This window comes from Tripterygium wilfordii, chromosome 15, assembly GCF_013401445.1.
Source record: "Tripterygium wilfordii isolate XIE 37 chromosome 15, ASM1340144v1, whole genome shotgun sequence".
Classification (NCBI taxonomy): domain Eukaryota; kingdom Viridiplantae; phylum Streptophyta; class Magnoliopsida; order Celastrales; family Celastraceae; genus Tripterygium; species Tripterygium wilfordii.
Window position 1 is genome coordinate 1,999,905 of NC_052246.1, and position 20,129 is coordinate 2,020,033.

Sequence of the window (20,129 nt, forward strand, 5' to 3'; positions counted from 1 at the left end):
GAAGTTATGGAATTAATATTGGAATATGAGCTCAAGCATCACATGAACAGAGTACTCTGTTAAAAGTACAGTGACACCATGACTTGTTTATGAAAAGAAAATTGAGCATCTGAATAATGTACTTAAGAAATATATGTAGGTGAATAACTTTAGTGTCTTTTCGGAGCTATTCTTCTTTATGGTCGCTCCAGTGTATATATCAGTAGAAGTTTGAGCATGTTTAGGTGCACAGTTTTCTTGTTCCTACATAGGTCACAAGTTGATCCACTACTTGGTGCACCAAAGAACAAGAATATATAGGAAATCACTACGTGTTTAGAACCCATATGAACTTAAAAGTTTAATCTATTAGGTTATGACCCATTCAATTCTATTAACCATTATGGGCTCTAGCACACCTTTACTCAGTCATCACCATCAGTTTCGATACCACTTGTTAAGAAGTTGCATATACTTGCTCTTTTTGAGCCATCCAAACGAGCTAAGCCCAAACCCACCAAGGGCTTTGGCACACCTTCACTTAACCGTCACCATCGGTTCCGATACCATTTGTTGAGGAGATATGATCAGGGACTATTAGTGTGCACGCACGTGCATGTTTACGCACCCATGTGCGCATATAGACTAACATGCACGTACATGTTTAACCACTTAACTTTCTTATACTTATTCGATCTTGGACTCAAAAACACTTGTGAATTCCCAACCACACAATCAACTGCACACACTTGTGAATTCCCAACCACACAATCAACTGGACATTGACACAAATATGTATGATGTGCACTGAGAATTTATCCTGCTTAAATACAATTAATCACAAAATATGTAATTGACAGCCACCATAACCAAAATTGGAAAAGAAAAGAAGAATGACCAAATAAGAGAACAATTTGTTCTCCAAGTGTAAGCGTGAGGCCTTCATCTTCCAATCAAAGTGCAGTCAAAAAGAATTTCCAAGACTAGAGGATATATGAGTTATGTTTCAACCCTTTTTAGTGTTGTCAAATCTATGGCCATAATGATGGCTTAGCACAAAAATTAACTTTAATTTATAAGTTAGCAAGTGTCTGCTAAACAAACCCACTCTATAAAGGCTATTTATTACCTTGGCAACAATTTCCTTCATTGGCAAAAAGAATCGAGAAAACTTCTTCAAATCACAACAAATAATAGCATCCATGAAAAACAATTAGGGAAAAAAAATTGTGACAAGTGAGATGAGATCAGTTAAATTGGAGTTGTTTAGGCAAAAATTCTTGAAATAAGTAACATAGGCACAGTAGCTTTAGACCTAAACTCCTTGCTAAGGTTCTTCAATGAAACACAATATTTAAGTACATTCAACCCAAATCTGCGTGATGCAATTGCTACCAATTCTATGTAAATTCTGAAATGATTAGCATATTGGAGATTTAGAGTACCAATTCATGTCTATTTAAATATTTTCTTTCTCCAATCATAGCAAGGAAGGGATCATGGCATTATTGTATAGAAAGATGCCATGATTAAAAAACTTGCATATTTTAGCACTAAATATGCAGAGTCATAACCTTTCAGCAATATTAAAAAGATGTGAGCATTTCTCAGTCAAGAAAGACCTTACAAGTTTCTACATATACAAGCCTATAACAGACAACTCAATCAAGAAAAGAGAGAAACAATGGGTATCTATCTCAACGAAACTAAGGAGATCGAATCTTGTCAATCCACAGCTTTGCATTTGCTTTTTCCTGGTCTCAAAATATATCAAAATGTGATCACTTCATCACTAACAATCCATCTCCTTGTATTGATAAGAAAAAGAGAGGGGGGGAGACAACTCACTTAATGGGGAGAGCAGTGAAACAAAGAATGATTATAATACATGATCATAAGCACCCTGCACCTACACAAAGAAAGATTCCAGAGACATTAATCTTTTGACCATTCCATAATACAAGAAGAAACAATATAAAAAACATACTTTAGTAACCTATCATTGCAAGACTACAGATTTTAGGATGATTAGTCTATCCTTGATCATTTCAAAGATACTCAACCAAAATCGAGTGATGAAATTTTTGTCTAGTTTTGGTTTCAGTTCCAAGAAGAAAAGGTGGTGGTTGTTGCATTTGAAAATTCCAAGCCATAGGAATTCTTTTAGTGATTCACCTTAACATAATTAAAAAGGTAATCATGTAGTGCTTATGTGCACGAGTGGTAAAAGGGTTGTTTAGGGGACCAGCTGCAGTTTAAAAAATTTGTAGACATAGCATATAATATTACTTCCATGTCATTGATGATGAAACTTCTGGTCAAGCCAAGAAGGAATAATACGAGAAAGAAGAACATTATAAAGAAAAAAGAGTCTGATGCTGTCACCTACGTAGCACGACGCAATTCAATCTTATGCTGCAATAGGTCTTCAACTCAAAAATCTAACCTATACTTGTTAAGCTATAACTTTTGTTTATTAACTCAAGAACCACCTACACACTCACATTGAATTGACTATATACCTTATTCAAGCTAACGACATCAAGACTCGCAATTCTGAATTCACTGGCTCCTAAATTTCTTCATACAACATACCTTTGGTCCAAGCTACAGATAAAGGACCATTAATATGAGATTCCTGTGTACTGAAATTCCCTAATCTCGTTTTTCCCTGCAAGTTTATGTCCTTTCTTCCAGCGAATATGTGGCCCAATTGCAGAGGTATAACTTAAAGGTCACAAGTTCAATTCTTAAAAACAATCCTTCCACATATTATGTGAGAGTAAAGTTTGCGTACATCTTACTTACGTGTCCCCTTATCCACCCACTGCGGAAGCCTTAAAGAACGGGTGTTATTTACCTTCACTGCTTTTTCTTAAGATGATCAAGTTTTTTTTTCCAAAAAATGAGATGGGACTAAGTCCACTTGATGCTGTGTAGCAGATTCAGAAGATGGCTTATGGTTGACTAAACCAAGGCAGTAGCGTTTTGTTAGAATATTGAGAAACTACTCCATTCAAAACTCGGTCTATCTTTACTGCAAATGTTTATTTATTCTTTCTCAGTCTCCACTACCTGAAGCGGTGTCCATTTCAAGCACAAGTATTATGGTTGGCTTTCTACTCTGTCTCTCACTTTGAGAAAAAAGTAGCCAATAGGTGTCAATAGCTCCCTTTGTATGTCGAGCATATGTGAGCAAAGTGCAATTTATATATAGGCAAAGGCACAAGTGATGTCTTCAAAAGAAGTCAAATGCTAGAAGGTTCAGGTCTTTTTATAGGTAGAAAAAATTCCTCCAACGTATGGCGAATTCACAAAAGGCATCCAGCAACTCTCTCTCTCTCCCTCTCCCTCTCCCTCCCTAAAGTATGTCTTCGTGGGGCTTCTCACCAACTTCTTGATGCTGACAGGCTTTAAACAGTTCATCCCTCGACTGGGTTTTAATGCAACAAGCATTTCAGTACCAAACAAAAGTTTAGGTAAATTATGATTAGTTCTTTGGAATTTCGTGAAAGTAAATATCAATATGCTTTGCTGCAAATTGGCCTTTCAGGTGTTGAGGAGGGGAGGGTTGGGGAGTGCTGCAATACAAAAGAATCCCCTGCCTATTTATGAACTTAAGTAACTTTGCTTCAGATAGTATATCAATGAAACATTAGGATAAAATTCAAAATTCTTAAAGTAACTTTATTTTTAATATATAAAAAGACAGTAACTTCTAAGGTGGAGGCTTGGAATCGTACTAAAATTGTTTTATTGCAATTGTATGTGAGAAGGTTGTGTACATTCTGCCAGTCACCTACCCCGTCCACTATGAAAACCTTATGCACAGGAGTTGTTTACCATCCTACGAACACTTCATAACAAGCAATGCCTGCTGCTGTCCTAGACCCCACAGCCTTGTACACTGGACCTTCACTTTAAAATAAGTGGCATATAGGATCTTCCGAACAGAAGGTAATAAAATCATTCATCATTGGATTTTATTATATGGCATATTAGTCAAAGACAAATGCTACATACTTGTGATGATGGAGCCAACTGGTGTTCAATTCTGTTCTTCAAAAGGTCAAATAGCATGATAAAGTTTGAATATTTTCTGCATATCAAAAGTGCACAAATTTTCTGTCTGTCAATTGTGGGAGAAACAAACTTAGAATGCATCAAGCGTACTTGACACAATGTTAATCAGTAAATCAGGTCAATAGCATATACTGCATATCATAAATCATAAGTAACATCAGAACCTACAAAGTAGAAAGGAAACTCATATACAGCAGATGTTAAGCCATAACTGAAGCACTAAATTTTCCATGATGAGGAAACTTATATATATGCTTAAGCTTAAAAATAGTCTGCAAGGCCATCAATAGATAATTATTGAACTTTAAGAAGGTTCAACTTCAACACAAAGCAAACTACTCGAGCACATAGCAACCTTTTGAACAAGTCTTAAATCTAACAGAAAAGAGCACGTGAACCTCAACTGCTATGTATAAACTCAATTAAACAACGGGTTAGGTTCACTTGTTGTCGTTAGTAGAAGAAAGATTTCAAAAGCGGGAAGGTCAGGAGAAAAAGAAGCAATTGGTACTTGGGGTTTATTTCTTTTTTCCCCAAATCAACCCAGAACTCAGAAATTTCTCAGTCGGTTGTCGGACTCACCCAAATTTTCGAAATGTTTCCTTGTTTAAAACAGAAGAGAGTCTCTCAGTCACCTATTCCTTTTTGTTGTTCTTGGGCCGGACAGGTTTACAGTATAATTTGGAATCTTTTGGGGATTACTTGCATCTCTGGAAACAACGTTTCATAAAAATTGATAGCTTGGGGATAGTTTGAATGAGACAAAACAAAGGGGCTTTTCTGGTCAACTTACATATAATTAATTGTTGGCTTGTTTGGCTTGACTTGAGAGGAACAACAGAATGTTCTCTGATAACTAAACTTCCCAGGACAACTTTAAAGATAATTGGATTTCAACTGTTAAGCTTTGGCTAGCTAGATATTGCAATAATCTGTTTGATGGGGACCCAAGATAAAGCTTAACTTGGCTCTGTAAAAACATAACATACGGAGAATTCACATTTACCTCTCATCTCAAACCTTCAGATAGTAGTGCCCATAATTAGTGAAACAAAAACACAACTATAAGCACTCAGGAGAAGAGCAGCAAAAGGACAAAACAGCCCCAACCAACAACATAGATTCTATCTAACCCGGTGATGCGTTTCAGCTGACTCATCGACATCTGGACCTGAATGAACATTATCAATCTATTTTTTGATAAGAAATCAAATTAGCCTGCATGAAAAAATAATATAGGAATTGCAAATCAGGCTGCAAAACCTTATCTTAACTAATGATTGTTCATACATTCTGAAAAGAACGAACTAATCATTAAATTTAAATCCCAAAAAGAACAAAATTAACCACATTGGCAATATGTCCTAATTATCGAAGCAGCACAGACATCTCCATTCTAGACTAAGTTGACCTATAGAACCTTTTTCTTTTCACTGAAGGTTACATACAATGAAGTAAGACAGAACCTAAAATGCATTACCTGAGATGGGCCGATTTCAAATGAGTGGGTTTCCTTTTCTTCAGCTTCAGCTGCTAATCCTGCTTCATTTAACAACTCATCACTGGTTCCAATTTTGCCAGCAGCTTTGCTGATTGAAAGCCATCACTTCCATGAGAACACTGGACAAAGATGTATATTCATAGATTCAATCCTAAAATATAAAAAGATAACTAAATGGGGAGACGAGAAACACAATATGAGATGAACCAGCAAAACTATCTACAGAAGTGAAGATAACCAAATACATTCAATTTTGCGAACAGAAGAGTTGACAAGAAACTCACATGGGATTGGATTACACTTTCTGTGTGCACACACATATCTATTTACATATAAATTCACAGTATCAAATATGAAAGTAGTGGGGCATTTGATGGTTGGGAGGGGGCAAATCAGAGAGATATATGATATCATGACAAATTGTTGATTCTAAATCAGAGACAAGATATCAAATCATCAAAGTCTCATGTTTGCACAAAATACAAACCATGAATGCCATCCATAGCTTCAAAGAAATGTGCACAATAACGGCAGGCCAATTCTCAAGAATCACGCACAATATCCATATTGCCTCAATAGAAATCCTTCTAAATCAACAAGCAACTAATGCAACTCTTATAACTCCTTGGAGCTAATTTCAGTCCATAAAACTCATAATGAAATCATACGCTTAAAATAAACTTCTTAATAGGACGTGCCGTGATAAAGAGCATTTACCCACCTACAGGTTAGAATAACAACTTTAATCATACTAAAGGAACAACCCTCATGTTAAGAGTAACTTTTTTAATCACACTAAAGGATAAACCTCAGAAGCACTCCTTGCTCGAGATATAACTATATCTCGCAAAAACTTCCTCAATTCATAACAAAGCTTACCGTCACGGAAACCATCCTCAGCTTCTTCACCGAAATAAACATCCTCATCTTCCACGACCTCTCTGAAAATCATTGTGCTGCAGCATAATTGATCATTAAAAAAACTTGAATCCAATAAAATAAAAAAGTTTATTATGAAACTATCATCAAATTTATCATATCCAGCAACCTTCACAGAGGATTTGAGTTTCGTGTTTGGCCGACCCTTCTCGCCTGGAATTCGAAAACGTAAAAGTAATTACACATTGAAGATACAAGAGAAAACCAGACACAAGAAAAAACAAGACACAATAGTACCGTATTATTACTATGTCCCATGATCTTCCTTTTCTTTCTCATTCGATACAAAAAAGTTACAATCTTGCAATCTTCGGTGTTTCTATCTTGGGAGCATGGAGTGGGGCCAGTGGGCGGTGAAGGCTAATTGACAGGGGAACCGAGTTGATAATGGGCTTGTTTGACTTAGGCGGTGGCGTGGCTTATTGTTGCCAGACCCAATTTATAAGACGGCCCAGTTATTAAATGTCCAGCCCAATTAATTTGTCAAAAGGGAAAACAAAACCCAACACCGGCCCAACGTGACTTCTCTCTTCTTCGATTATTCCTTACCGTCCGTCCCTGCAAAATACTTCCCTCGTCTGACATTTGCGAGTCGTCTCTTCTCTCTTTCATTGTCCAAGAGAAGCAAATCAGCGCAGAAAGACAGAGATGAGCGGTCACGACTCCAAGTACTTCTCCACAACCAAGAAGGGAGAAATCCCTGAGCTCAAGGAAGAGCTTAATTCCCAGTACAAGGTTCCATTTCTCTCGGTGTACTTGTTATGAAGGCATATGTATGTCTATTTTAATGCACTGATCTATGATCTGCGTCGATTAGGGTTATGATTTTTTTATGTATTTTGATTTTGTTGACAATTCGGTACGTTTCTATCAGATCTACTATTTTACAGCTTTTGATTGAGTGAAAAGAATTGCGTAGTGAGGTTTTTCTTTTCAATTGGTTGGGTAGAATTGTGCAGCAAGTGATTTGCTCTCTCTTTTCTTGTTTAAACGTTAATACAATTCAAATCTAGTCTTTGAATTTTTAAAGTTTGTCTAGTTGATTAATTTGATTAATCTGACGTTCTGTTCGAGTTACTTGTTACAATTATGGCATTATTCTATTTCTGTCTAAGGGTGAGATTTGCAGTTTCCTTGTGTTGATTTAAATTTGGAATTGAAGAAAAAGAAGAATTTCTATGTTCTCTGGATTCCTGGAAATTCAAAGGAAGATAAGTCTAATAAAAAATTGGGATCTGGCTTGCCATACTTTACCCATTGAAGATTTGAGTTTCCAGTTCTTGTTTACTATTTGATTGTGGCTAAAATATGGGGCCCAGTATAGCGATCGCATTATTGTATAGAGAAATAGCTGAAATTGATGTTGCCCACTTCTTCTTTTTGAATTCTGGCCTGACTTTGTTAAGCAGTTTAAGGTTCATATTATTGCAGTTTTTTTCCATATAGAATTTTGACGTGCAAACAGATTTAAGTATAATTAGTATCTGTTTTCTGGCCATGGTTTATTCTCAGTGCTCTACCTCCCACATAATTTAACTTAAGGATTTTAACCAATTAAAAGTAGCCTGGCTAGTATTGGTTTTAAAACTTTGGTTTATATAGGGAACTTGCGTCTGCAGTGTAAAAAAATTTTAACTTCTGGTTTTTGTTATATGTTTCTATCCTAAACACCAAACCCACCTTGGGGAATTTCCAAGTGATATTAGTTTACTGAAAGTTCTCTCTTTTTTTTTGGCTTTGCAATTATATTAGAGAATAATTGCATCCTTAGTTTGTGAGTTTTTTTTATGTTTTACATGGACTTCTATGGTCTTTGCCTTTTGCCTTGACGGTTCTCACCCCTCCTTTTTTGCAGATGTGTATTTTTTTCCTCACTTATGAGTTTTATTCTTCTTGGTTCGTCTGATTTCATTTCATCAAAATCATCTATTGTTTTCTGTTTTTGGATGACATTTGAATTGTTATCTTCTTTGATATATTATAATTCAGGATAAGAGAAAAGATGCGGTTAAAAAGGTGATTGCTGCCATGACTGTTGGGAAGGATGTTTCGTCACTATTCACAGATGTAGTAAATTGCATGCAGACTGAAAATTTGGAGCTGAAAAAGCTTGTTTATTTGTATCTCATAAATTACGCCAAAAGTCAGCCCGATCTGGCAATACTTGCAGTAAATACATTTGTAAAGGTAAGAACTCTGGTGGAGTTTTCTGCCTCATGTAGAATATAACACTTTTGCTCTTATCATGGGTATTAACTTTCTTTATCAATGGATGCTACTTTTATATGTTACATATTGTGAAGGTGTTCTTTTTTTATCTAATAAATTCATTGCAAGGAAACTACAAATGATAGTCTCTGCCTATAATCGGTGTTTAAATTTTCATTGCAAATAGATATTATGCACTGCAATTCCTTAATTGGAAAATAGTGGTTCATAAACTGAAACTGATGGATCAGGAAGGCAACTGTCATCCCGGGCATCTTTAATGCATTCCCCTTCAACCCCCTCCCCCCAGTGAACAAGTTAAAAAAAGAAAAAGAAAAAAGAAACGGCAGAACCAAAACAGGTTGCCATCCTGTATAGTTCTTTGTTCCCAGACTCCAGTTCTCGACCTTTGGATGTTTTCAAGTTGTAAACACAAAAAAGCTCATCCTCCACAACTTGAGTTATTTTTAGTATTAGTATTGGTATCATTGTTATTATTATAATTATACATTTCAACAATATTTGGACTTAGTTTAAGTAATGCCAAGTTGTCATATCTATGAAGGATGTAAATTAAATTAAATCTGATGAGTTATTTCGATGCTTGACCATAGAGTTGTCTTCATCTTTGTCACAACTTATTTTTGTTGATTAATTTGGATTCTCATACACAACATTTTTCTCATTAACCATTCATTTTCCATTTATGCAGGATTCACAGGATCCAAATCCTTTGATTAGGGCCTTGGCTGTACGGACGATGGGATGCATTCGTGTGGATAAAATTACAGAATATCTTTGTGATCCTCTTCAGAGGTGTCTCAAGGTTGATTTACATTAGTATAACTTTAGCTCGTGCTTAGTCATTGAACTTAGTCGTTATTTGCTAGTTCACATGCAGTTTTTGCCCCCATCCATCTCCCTCATCAATGACTTCGCATATTAGCTTTGCTACATTTCCAAAATGTTGTCCATGTTCCTCGTTAATCCAGTTTTGCATGATAATTTGGCAGGATGATGATCCTTATGTTCGCAAAACAGCAGCCATATGTGTTGCCAAACTCTTTGACATAAATGCTGAGTTAGTTGAGGATAGGGGTTTTCTAGAATCTCTGAAGGATTTGATTTCTGACAATAATCCAATGGTTGTAGCAAATGCTGTTGCTGCACTTGCAGAGATTCAGGAGAATAGTACAAGGCCCATCTTTGAGATCACCAGTCACACGCTCTCAAAGCTCCTCACTGCCCTAAATGAATGCACAGAGTAAGCTTACATTTTTCTCATCAACCATTCTTTGGTTATAAACTCAAGTAAAATTTTGAACGCTTGTCTTCGCAAGGTGTTTCCTTACTATCCTTTATACTAGTCTTACAATCGTTGATGGGTCTTAATTTGATTTATAAGAATAAGAGGTGTTGATATTATTATTTGACACTTCAAAGCAATTTTTTGGATCAAAATTTGTATTAAGTTTAGTAGCTACATTGTGGTGTAAGATAATTCCCCATCTGCATCACTGTGTTCTTCTGAAGGTCCATGGTTGTATCTGCAAAGGTTTTTTGTAGCATGGAATTCTTTTGGTGTCTTTGTATGTTTCATCTCTATCTTATTCCATTTGTTGGATCTGTCTTTCTTTTTCTATTTTATTTTTTAAGGTATCCCATGCATCTTTTGTTAACGGATCCGACACAATGCAAACACATCATCTTTGCATGAATATACTTTTTAAAATACTGTGATTCATTATGGAAAATACAGGTATATCTGTCTGTGTGTCAGACATCTCTGGTATAGTAATTTTTTTCTCTGGTCTTTCCATCTATATCCTTATTCTCTGCTGGTAGTCTGGTGCCATCTTCATTTTTCTGCTTAAAGTATTTCCTCAGTCATAGCAAATAACCATATGCCACCATGTCCACTGTTTTCTTGTACTGTGGTCCAAGTTTGTTGTACTTAGTTCACTTATAGCTGAAGCGGAGTGTGTGGAATGGCCTTATTCTGGAAAAATCTTTCCTATCTTTTTTCGCCTGCTTCTCTCTTGTGGATGGTGGATATGGGGGGGCTTATCACTATCTACATGGATATTCTGTATAATATTTATTACGGTTTTGCAGTAACAACTTTGGTATTTTGTTTGTCTAATATCAACTGAGTCTGATATTCTTGTTCAGGTGGGGTCAAGTTTTCATATTGGATGCACTTTCTAGATACAAGGCAGCTGATCCTCGTGAAGCTGAAAATATAGTGGAGCGAGTTACTCCTCGACTACAACACGCTAATTGCGCTGTGGTTCTTTCAGCTGTTAAGGTAAAGATTATTCCCATTGTGTTGTTGCTGTTTTGCTTCATTACTTTTGTTGTCTATCAATTATAAAGTGATCAAGGTCATGATATATATCTCTTTCTTGATCTCCTTGTAGATGATCCTCCAACAAATGGAACTTATCGCGAGTACTGATGTGGTTCGAAATTTATGCAAAAAGATGGCCCCCCCTCTTGTGACATTACTTTCTGCTGAGCCTGAGATACAATATGTTGCCCTGCGGAATATCAACCTGATTGTACAGAGACGTCCCACAATCCTTGCCCATGAAATTAAGGTATATTCATCGCAGTGGAGACCTGAAAGTTATACAGTTGCATACACAACCTCAGGATTTGAATTGAATGCCCTTTCAAACAATTTTCGTTCCTCTTTTTTTTTCTCTCTTTTTTTTTTCCCAGGTGTTCTTTTGCAAGTACAATGATCCAATTTACGTGAAGATGGAAAAGTTAGAAATCATGATAAAGCTTGCGTCAGACAGAAATATTGATCAAGTGTGTATACATTTCCCTAAACTTCTGTTCTTAATCTTTATTTTTTGTATGATGTCACTTTTGTAGTGAGATTATTTACGTTGTAATTCTCTTTCATGAGAAATTCTGCAGGTTCTTTTGGAGTTCAAAGAGTACGCTACGGAAGTGGATGTAGATTTTGTCAGAAAAGCTGTTCGTGCAATTGGCCGCTGTGCCATCAAGTTAGAGAGAGCAGCTGAGCGCTGTATAAGTGTCCTGCTTGAGCTTATCAAGATTAAAGTAAACTATGTGGTCCAAGAGGCTATTATAGTTATCAAAGATATCTTTAGAAGATATCCTAACACGTAAGTTACATTATTCTGCTCTTGATGACACGTTAAGAATGAGGATGGTGGATATTTCCTGCCAGTGTTAATTTTGATTCACCTTCTTACAGTTATGAATCAATCATTGCAACACTATGTGAGAGCTTAGACACTTTAGATGAACCAGAAGCTAAGGTATTCTTTTCATGTTCTGTTCAGAAAATTATGTGAGTTTCATGGATTTCGTTTTTCTTTGATTCTTCAACTCACATTTTCTGTTTCGCTGTCCTGTTCTCTTTCTTTTTTAAGGCATCAATGATCTGGATAATTGGTGAGTATGCGGAAAGAATTGATAATGCTGATGAGCTCCTTGAGAGTTTCTTAGAGAGTTTTCCTGAAGAGCCTGCACAAGTACAGTTGCAATTGCTGACTGCGACTGTCAAACTTTTCCTTAAGAAGCCAACTGAAGGTCCACAACAGATGATTCAGGTTTTGTTTTAGCATCCAAACACATGCACTTGAAAAGAAAAATAGCTCTAGTGCTCATTGTTTTTAAGCACTGACATGTTTCTGCTGCTCTCGTCTTTTTTATTTATAATCCTCTCAAGTTAAATTTCAAATGTAAAAAACATCTGAAATTGGCTAATTGGTGTGAAGCTGTACTGGGTTTGTTTGCATATCTAGAAATTAATAGAGTTCTCTCAAATTAAATTCTGCTTCTGCTTCTGCTTCTATGGGGAAGTAAATCTTTATGACCACCACATGGATGACAAGCAAGACTACCTACCATTATTGTTCGGATGTGTTCTACAATATACCTACCCACTAAGATGCTATCTGTAATTTGTTGTGCTAATGATTATTGTCGTTCCTTTTGGACATTAATACAACTGTCAGAATTTGATTGGAACTTGCTAGACTCGTATTTTCAGCTATTTGTGAACAGATGCATTTGAAGTTCATTCTCAATGTCCATTTAAATATTTACAGGTTGTTTTGAATAATGCCACTGTGGAAACAGACAATCCTGATCTTCGTGATCGTGCATATATTTATTGGCGCCTTCTATCAACAGATCCTGAGGTATGGCTCTGCCATAAACAGTTGTGATCATGAATAATGTCCTCATCTTTGTTCATCTTGTTCGACAGACATGAAATCTTATTTGAATTCCATTTGTGTGCTGTTTTAGCATCCACAGATCTAATTAACCAAGTTACAACCATTTCCAGCGGAATTAGTGTGTTTGCACTTCAAAGATTCTGTTAAAAGCTTAGGGTTCGACAGATCTTGTGTTGCTGCAATTATTTTATGCCTAGTTGGCATTTCGTGATATGACATAGTTTGCCTTATCTAATAGACCTACTTTTGATCTTTTAGGCAGCCAAGGATGTTGTGTTAGCTGAGAAGCCTGTAATTAGTGATGACTCAAACCAGCTTGATCCGTCTCTTCTTGATGAGCTTCTCGCCAATATTGCTACATTGTCCTCGGTTTATCACAAGCCCCCAGATGCATTTGTCACCCGTGTCAAGACCACAGCCTCAAAAACGGAAGATGATGACTATCCTGATGGCAGTGAAGCCGGGTATTCTGACACATCTGCTCAACCAGCTGATGGTGGTGCATCACCACCAACTACTTCAAGTGGTGTTCCATATGCTGCAGCAAGACAGCCAGCCCCTGCACCAACTTCAACTGCTCCTGCGGCATCCGTGCCAGATTTACTTGGTGATTTGATAGGCTTGGATAGTAGTGCTATTGTTCCTGTTGACGAGCCTGCTGCTCCTGGGTAAGTCTACTGGTATTTACAAAATGGCTTATATTGGATTATCTGATAGATTGACCAAAAATTGCTCAACAATTGCTAATAACATGCATAACAACCACATTTGCTGGAACATTTACCATGGTTGCAGACCTACTCTGCCTGTCGTACTTCCAGCAGCAACTGGTCAGGGTTTACAAATTAGTGCACAGCTGACACGACGAGATGGTCAAATTTTTTACAGCATGTTGCTTGAGAACAATTCACAGGTTGCCCTTGACGGGTTTATGATTCAGTTCAACAAGAACTCTTTCGGTCTTGCAGCTGCTGGACCTCTGCAGGTAAGCTTAGATTGCTTACTTTTTCAAACAGCTCCTTTCCTCACACGAAGTACTGAATTGATGCCTAAGTAGTGGATTTGTGTCTAATTGTCTTTTAGGTTCCACCACTGCAACCTGGGACATCGACAAGAACTCTGCTCCCTATGGTATCATTTCAAAATATGTCTACTGGTCCTACAAGCTCGCTTTTGCAAGTTGCTGTCAAAAATAATCAACAGCCAGTCTGGTACTTCAATGATAAAATCTCCTTGCATATTTTCTTCGCTGAGGATGGAAGGATGGAGCGTGGAAACTTTCTCGAGGTAAAATTAACAAGATAAAAAAGTTGAAATGAACACTGTGGTAAATAAACTTTCTCCTTCCATATTTTCTTTGCCTCCCCACGGACCCCACCTGTTATTCTACCCTTCATTGTGCATGTGCCAAAGTTGCCCTTTTGTTTCCACTGACTCATTGAGAATGGTGTTAACCTACTTGGCTCTACAATAAGTGTAGCTGCTTTATGCATATTGCAGTTGCTCTTTTGAAAAAACAGTTTGTGGTAGGAAGAAATATTTAGGACTTCAGGTTGGTTATTATCAGCAAAAAGTAGTTCCCAAATTGATGTATTATGCAAGCTATGGTTCATTTACAGGATACAAAATTTTCATTTGTCGTTTTTTTGATATTTAGGACCTGACTGTGTGTTTATAAATCTTCATTGCAGACATGGAGGTCTCTTCCTGATTCAAATGAGATAGCAAATGACTTCCCAGGCATCGTGGTGAATGGTGTGGAGGCTACGTTAGACCGGTTGGCTGCATCAAATATGTTCTTCATTGCAAAGCGCAAGCATGCAAACCAGGATGTGTTCTACTTTTCTGCTAAAATGCCCCGTGGAATACCCTTCTTGATTGAACTCACCACTATTGTTGGGACCCCAGGGCTGAAGTGTGCGATCAAAACTCCAGACCCTGATATGGCACCTCTTTTCTTTGAAGCCTTGGGGACTCTCCTCAACGCTTGATCCCTTTGTCCAATACTTTTTCTTATCCGTGTTATTTTCTTATCATTTTGTTTTTGAAATGGTTGTACAATCTTTCTCTGCTACTGAGGTTTTGGTCCATAGCATCTTCCTCCATTATTGTTTATTTATATTGAACATAACTCAGAACAGTAATTGTTGCTAGAGTTTTTCAGTTTGGTAGGGGCTTTAAGCATTATTTTATGTGGACTGAGAGGTTAATCAATGTGTTATCTGAGGAGCTTTTGTGTTGGAAAACAGTCAAACATGTGTGGCAATCTGGTTTAACTTTCAAATGAAATCTCTCTGGAATTTATGGAAATTGTTTCTGGACATGAGTCCCCACCCCAGATGGCAATAATGCTTAACAAGAAGACTTGTAGGAAGAATGGATAGATTTTCTCTCTTCCCCCTGTTTCGTAATGTTTCTTATTTTGAAAAAAGTCGTTTCCTCTTCGAGTCTTTTTTACGTAGATAAGGCCTACAATCCCAAACCTAACTCACCCCTGGTGGGAAATCGAACCTGCCTTGGAAGATTGAACAGGTGCTCTGCCTCTTTATACATTGATAATTCCTGTGGATTCATGCTCTTTGTTTTTAATGGGCACTCTTAACCCAAGAGACAGAATTAGAACCAACAATTAAGAAGTCCAAATCCCCAATATTGAGAAAAATAGAAAGAAGTCCCAATACATTATCATTTAGTTAGGGCCATTTCTCCATTTCTGGCAATCTATTTATTACATTAAAATTCCCCAATAATCTGTACAGATAGTTTACAATTGGAATTACTGTCTTAAATAACCTTCCTTCCTGTATATGTTTTCCCATAATATCTATATTTATTTCTTGAAATTTCTGAAGAACCTGATCAAATAGTAGAGGTGATGGCATAATAACTTGATTTCTCTGTCAATTTTTCACATGAATCATCATAAGCAAAGAGGATTAAATTGACCATTATATGATGGGCTTCTGTGTGAATTTGTGTGGCTTCTTGGTCTTCTTCACTTCATGGCTTCTAGTTTTTTGTTCTTCTTCTTATGGACAGGATCAGCCAAGTATCATCTTACATGACAGCATCAATGTCTCTGCAACAAAACTTGACCCTTATGATTGGAGTTACATTAGAGGTTCTGTACATCCAAATCTTTTGTTAATGTAATCTCACTCAAGTCATGTAGAATTTAATTTGGTTCAATAATGATTTCTTTTCAGTAAAGCTGCCGCCTTTTTTCTCTTCAACCTCCATTGCAATATACACAGATGTGAGTAAGACATACCCACTGAAGTGTTCTTGTGTTTGATTATCAGACCAGTTCATTAGTCTTTTTCCTGTCTGCGTATGCGCATTTTTGTAATCTGTCACCTTTAATTGTTCTGGTTATGGCTTATCTTGCCATTCTGTGGCAATATATCTTTAGGACCATAAAAGCAGATTTGCGGATGGAAGAAGTAAGTTGCCGATTATTTGTTTCCGAGATGGTGGTCCTCCTCTTCCAGATGTTTACAGTGCTCATATAAAAGATTTAGGTAAATCTCAAGCAAAAACTACTTTCATTCTGCATCCTGTTTGATGTATTTCATTTGTATTGTTATAAAGAATTATTTCTGTTATTGCAGCTCTAAGTCGCTATGCTGGTTTATCTTCCGGAGGAACAGAATATATTCGGAATATGAAACAATGCTATCCTCTACAAAGAAACGTTACTTTTGAATTGATATATGGACAGGTTTTTTGTTTCTGCATATATACATACGTTAATACGTATATGTATTATGTATATGAGTTTTTCTTACTACTGTTTCATCCATCAATAAACAAAAAAGCTTTTGTGCAGATCCCACCAGGCGATTATTATGTTGGGATGTTCAATGGCATTGGACTTATAAGAACACAATCCAAGATGGTATGTACCTTTCAGTTACTACCATATGATTGTATAGTTTAACAATTCTATGCCATTTTACTGACTGTTTGGAAATTAGATCAATAGAGGCCCGAAATACACCTTCAATGCCAATATAATTGTGGAAAGATGTTCAGATGTTGCGATGCGGGGACATTACTGTAATCAAACTATTCAAGAACTTTCATGCCTACGTTCTGGAATATTAGACGGAAGTAATGTTGCTTGCAGGATTTCTTCTAATTCTTTCTGCCATCGGAACATGGATCCAAAGGTCTACTCTATCAGTGTACCAGAAATAGCACAGACGTTGATGATTACAGCCGAAAATGTCAGTTTCAATCAAACTTCTTGGGAAGCCAGAGAATATACATTAACTTGTTATGCTCGGTACAATGCAGTTCCGGAAAGAAGTCTATATGATCATCATGTTGACATAAGTATGACCCCCTTGGTTATTCAGTCAGTAAAGGTTGGTACTTGGTATTTCGTAATTCAGCCTGTATATCAGTCTAATGGATCCACGGTGACGTTACAAGACAACCAGGAACTTTGTTATTCAATGGAGTGGGAAGTACTTAAATGTCCACAAGGGAAGTCAGGATCAAACTGTACATGGCAGGCACATGTGCTTCAGGTTTGCAGAACTAAAATCTTTCTTTCTTATCATATCCGCGTTGATTATCTTCTAATTTATGCATATTTTCGTGGTGTTGATATATATAACGATATATTCTGGAAGGAAAAACAACTATGACAGTTTGATGATGTATCTGTTTCAGGGATTTCCAACAGGAAATTCAACCGTTCCTTTTATTTATTATCCAGAAGGTTTACAGATGTCTGCTGGATCATATAATTTCCCTCTGGAGCCTCTTTTAAGCAATTCCTTGGCTCGAAACGGGGCGGAATTTGGTTGGACTTACTTTTTCTTAAACACTTCTCAAGCTGCAACAGGGAGAAATATTCACATTCAGATTCTATCAGCCACAAGAATACATTTTGAGATATATGTTAGATATGGAGGATTACCATCTCTTGACATGTGGGATTATCGATACTCGAATTTTACTGCCAATGGCAACAATGACTCCATGTTTAAATTGTATGATATAACTCAAGAAAGAATCAACTTTTATATCTTGTATCCTAGAGAAGGACCCTGGACAATTGGACTAAGGCATCTGGTCTCTAATTTAAATCTTTCCAATACTCAAACGACAATGTCTGTATCGATCGAAATCTGTCCAAATCAATGCTCCGGTCGTGGAACATGTCACTCTCGAACAGATGCAACTGGATCGGCTTCGGTTTCTTACTGGTTATATATCCCTCTTAAGATCTTTTTGAAGTTAATTATTTGTCTCAGCTAACATTTTGTCTACTGGAGTACTTAGTTATGCATATTTCGTTAAATTTCTCAGTTATTGCCAGTGTAACAGAAATCATGGTGGATTTGATTGCAGTTTCGAGATAGTGTCACGACAAGGTCATTTGCAGTACCACTTGTTTAGGGTTTTACTTTTTAGCTTCTTTACTTTCAATCGGAATGATATTCCTTGGTTAAGTTGGTAGCTGATACATGGACTTGAAACTGTTGCAGCGCGAATATGGCATTCGTTTTTTCTCATTGCATCGAATGCTGCAGCAATACTTCCTGCACTTTTTTCCCTCCGGCGCAAGGTAAATGTAATGTTGGTGTCTTGAATTTGATTGATTATGTCCCAAGCCCACTTACTTCATCATCTGGTGTAGGCATATGCAGAATGGATAGTTTTCATGTCCAGTGGAGTCTCAAGTGCTTTATATCATGCATGTGATGTAGGTACCTGGTGTGCTCTATCTTTTCATGTCCTACAGGTTTGTATGGTATCTCATACTTTTTAAGTACTAAAACTAACCGGTTCTTATCAAACTCAAATGCTCGATTGATCGATGAAGATTGACTATAGATACAATAACTTGATATATACAATTACTTGGTTCCAGTTTATGGATTTCTGGCTCTCTTTCATGGCTGTGGGAAGCACTGTTATATATATAGCGTTTGAAAGTGAAGTTGCTAAGAGGGCCCTTCACAGCATTTTAACCATTGTGACAGTCCTTTTAGCCCTAAATGGTATGACAAGGTACTGAGACATCAAACACAATTAACTGTATGACTGATAATTTGCCTTTTAATACACAATTTCAACCAGAAATCTACTTTTGCAGGTCAAGAAACGTCGTTATTGTACTGTCATTAGGGGCTCTAGGCCTTCTTGTTGGATGGTTAATGGAAGCTTGTACTAGATACAAGTCGATTTATATATCGCTGTCATCTCCAGCAACGTCACATTCAAACATTTTCGAAAGGTGAGTAGAACTCCATGAAGCTGTAACTTGATTATATCATATTGTTGTGATTTGGAATGTTGTTCAGCTTTTACAGAAGGAGAACTCCAAGCTTATGGATCAGTAATCTTGTAAAGACGATTTATTTACAATTCCATTGGAGTTTTGTGCTGCTGGGTTTCATTGCATTGTCTCTGGCTAGTACAAGCTGGTTGTCTGAAAACTCTGAGAATTACTGGCTATGGCACAGGTAGATATATATATATATGTATATGTATACATACAGACCTTGATTTGGGGTTTTAGGGAGCATGACATGTCTAATAGTGCATTTTTGTTTTGTTTTTGTTTACAGTTTGTGGCACATTGCAATATATACATGCTCCTTCTTCTTCCTTCGCTCCAAAGCTGCTGCTGCTGCTGCTGCTACTCAAAATGGTGAGCGTCAAGTAGCTCCATTGATGGTTTCTGAACTGGCTCATCTGAATCCAGTGCCATCATCATGAACCAGAAACAGATACAATTATATATCATTTATACAAAAATATATTACATTTTGTAGTTGAAGTGTGGGTTTTGTCAAACAGGCACAATATTAATATTAAACCCCAACCAAAGAAGCACCCAAGGAGTGGCTTTCGGTGCACCGCTTGTAACATTATCCAAAGATTGCGTGAGGGGGTGGGTTGTTGGTGATGACTATCAATCAACGATGTTACAATATATATAGGCTATATATGTATGTATTGGGAATCATAATTCTGTGTGTGCGGGCCGGACAGCTTTAGTTTAGGTCTATATCAGAAGTTTAAAATATAAACTTACATATCTTGTCATCGATTAAAAAAAAAAAAAACCGGAAGTTTTAAAGCTGTAGGTGGAAGCAATCTATAGAGCCAAGAAAAAGATGAAGAATGTGACGTGTAATATACTAACCCTACACAATTTATTAACAGGAATCTTC

The 20,129-nt window shown here is 36.8% G+C and overlaps 2 protein-coding genes and 1 long non-coding RNA gene across 4 annotated transcripts; 2 read left to right on the forward strand and 1 right to left on the reverse strand.

The window, feature by feature from the left end:
* Positions 1–1,308: 1,308 nt before the first annotated feature.
* On the reverse strand, positions 1,309–6,888 carry LOC120016476. The gene is made up of 7 exons (XR_005471989.1): positions 6,751–6,888; positions 6,612–6,655; positions 6,443–6,519; positions 5,543–5,682; positions 4,003–4,078; positions 1,828–1,888; positions 1,309–1,733 (listed from the first exon to the last, which is right to left on the reverse strand). It is a non-coding gene; the product is annotated as an uncharacterized LOC120016476 (long non-coding RNA).
* Positions 6,889–7,049: 161 nt separating this feature from the next.
* Positions 7,050–15,179, forward strand: LOC120016645 (beta-adaptin-like protein C). The gene is made up of 15 exons (XM_038869510.1): positions 7,050–7,237; positions 8,492–8,689; positions 9,423–9,536; positions 9,724–9,974; positions 10,883–11,018; positions 11,131–11,310; positions 11,435–11,527; positions 11,639–11,850; positions 11,943–12,006; positions 12,121–12,300; positions 12,802–12,894; positions 13,192–13,601; positions 13,729–13,918; positions 14,017–14,220; positions 14,625–15,179. Exons 1-15 carry the CDS (start codon positions 7,151–7,153, stop codon positions 14,922–14,924), a joined length of 2,712 nt encoding a protein of 903 aa, XP_038725438.1. The 5' UTR covers positions 7,050–7,150; the 3' UTR covers positions 14,925–15,179.
* Positions 15,180–15,732: 553 nt separating this feature from the next.
* Positions 15,733–19,780, forward strand: LOC120016646. Of its 2 annotated transcripts, none has more exons than XM_038869512.1 (14): positions 15,733–16,054; positions 16,140–16,189; positions 16,346–16,454; positions 16,545–16,654; positions 16,763–16,831; positions 16,911–17,468; positions 17,614–18,152; positions 18,256–18,320; positions 18,435–18,514; positions 18,587–18,691; positions 18,821–18,960; positions 19,046–19,186; positions 19,254–19,415; positions 19,521–19,780. In XM_038869512.1, exons 1-14 carry the CDS (start codon positions 15,886–15,888, stop codon positions 19,669–19,671), a joined length of 2,448 nt encoding a protein of 815 aa, XP_038725440.1. In that variant the 5' UTR covers positions 15,733–15,885; the 3' UTR covers positions 19,672–19,780. The 2 variants fall into 2 exon arrangements, with proteins under 2 accessions (XP_038725440.1, XP_038725441.1); XM_038869513.1 differs by having other exon boundaries at positions 19,263–19,415.
* Positions 19,781–20,129: the final 349 nt, after the last annotated feature.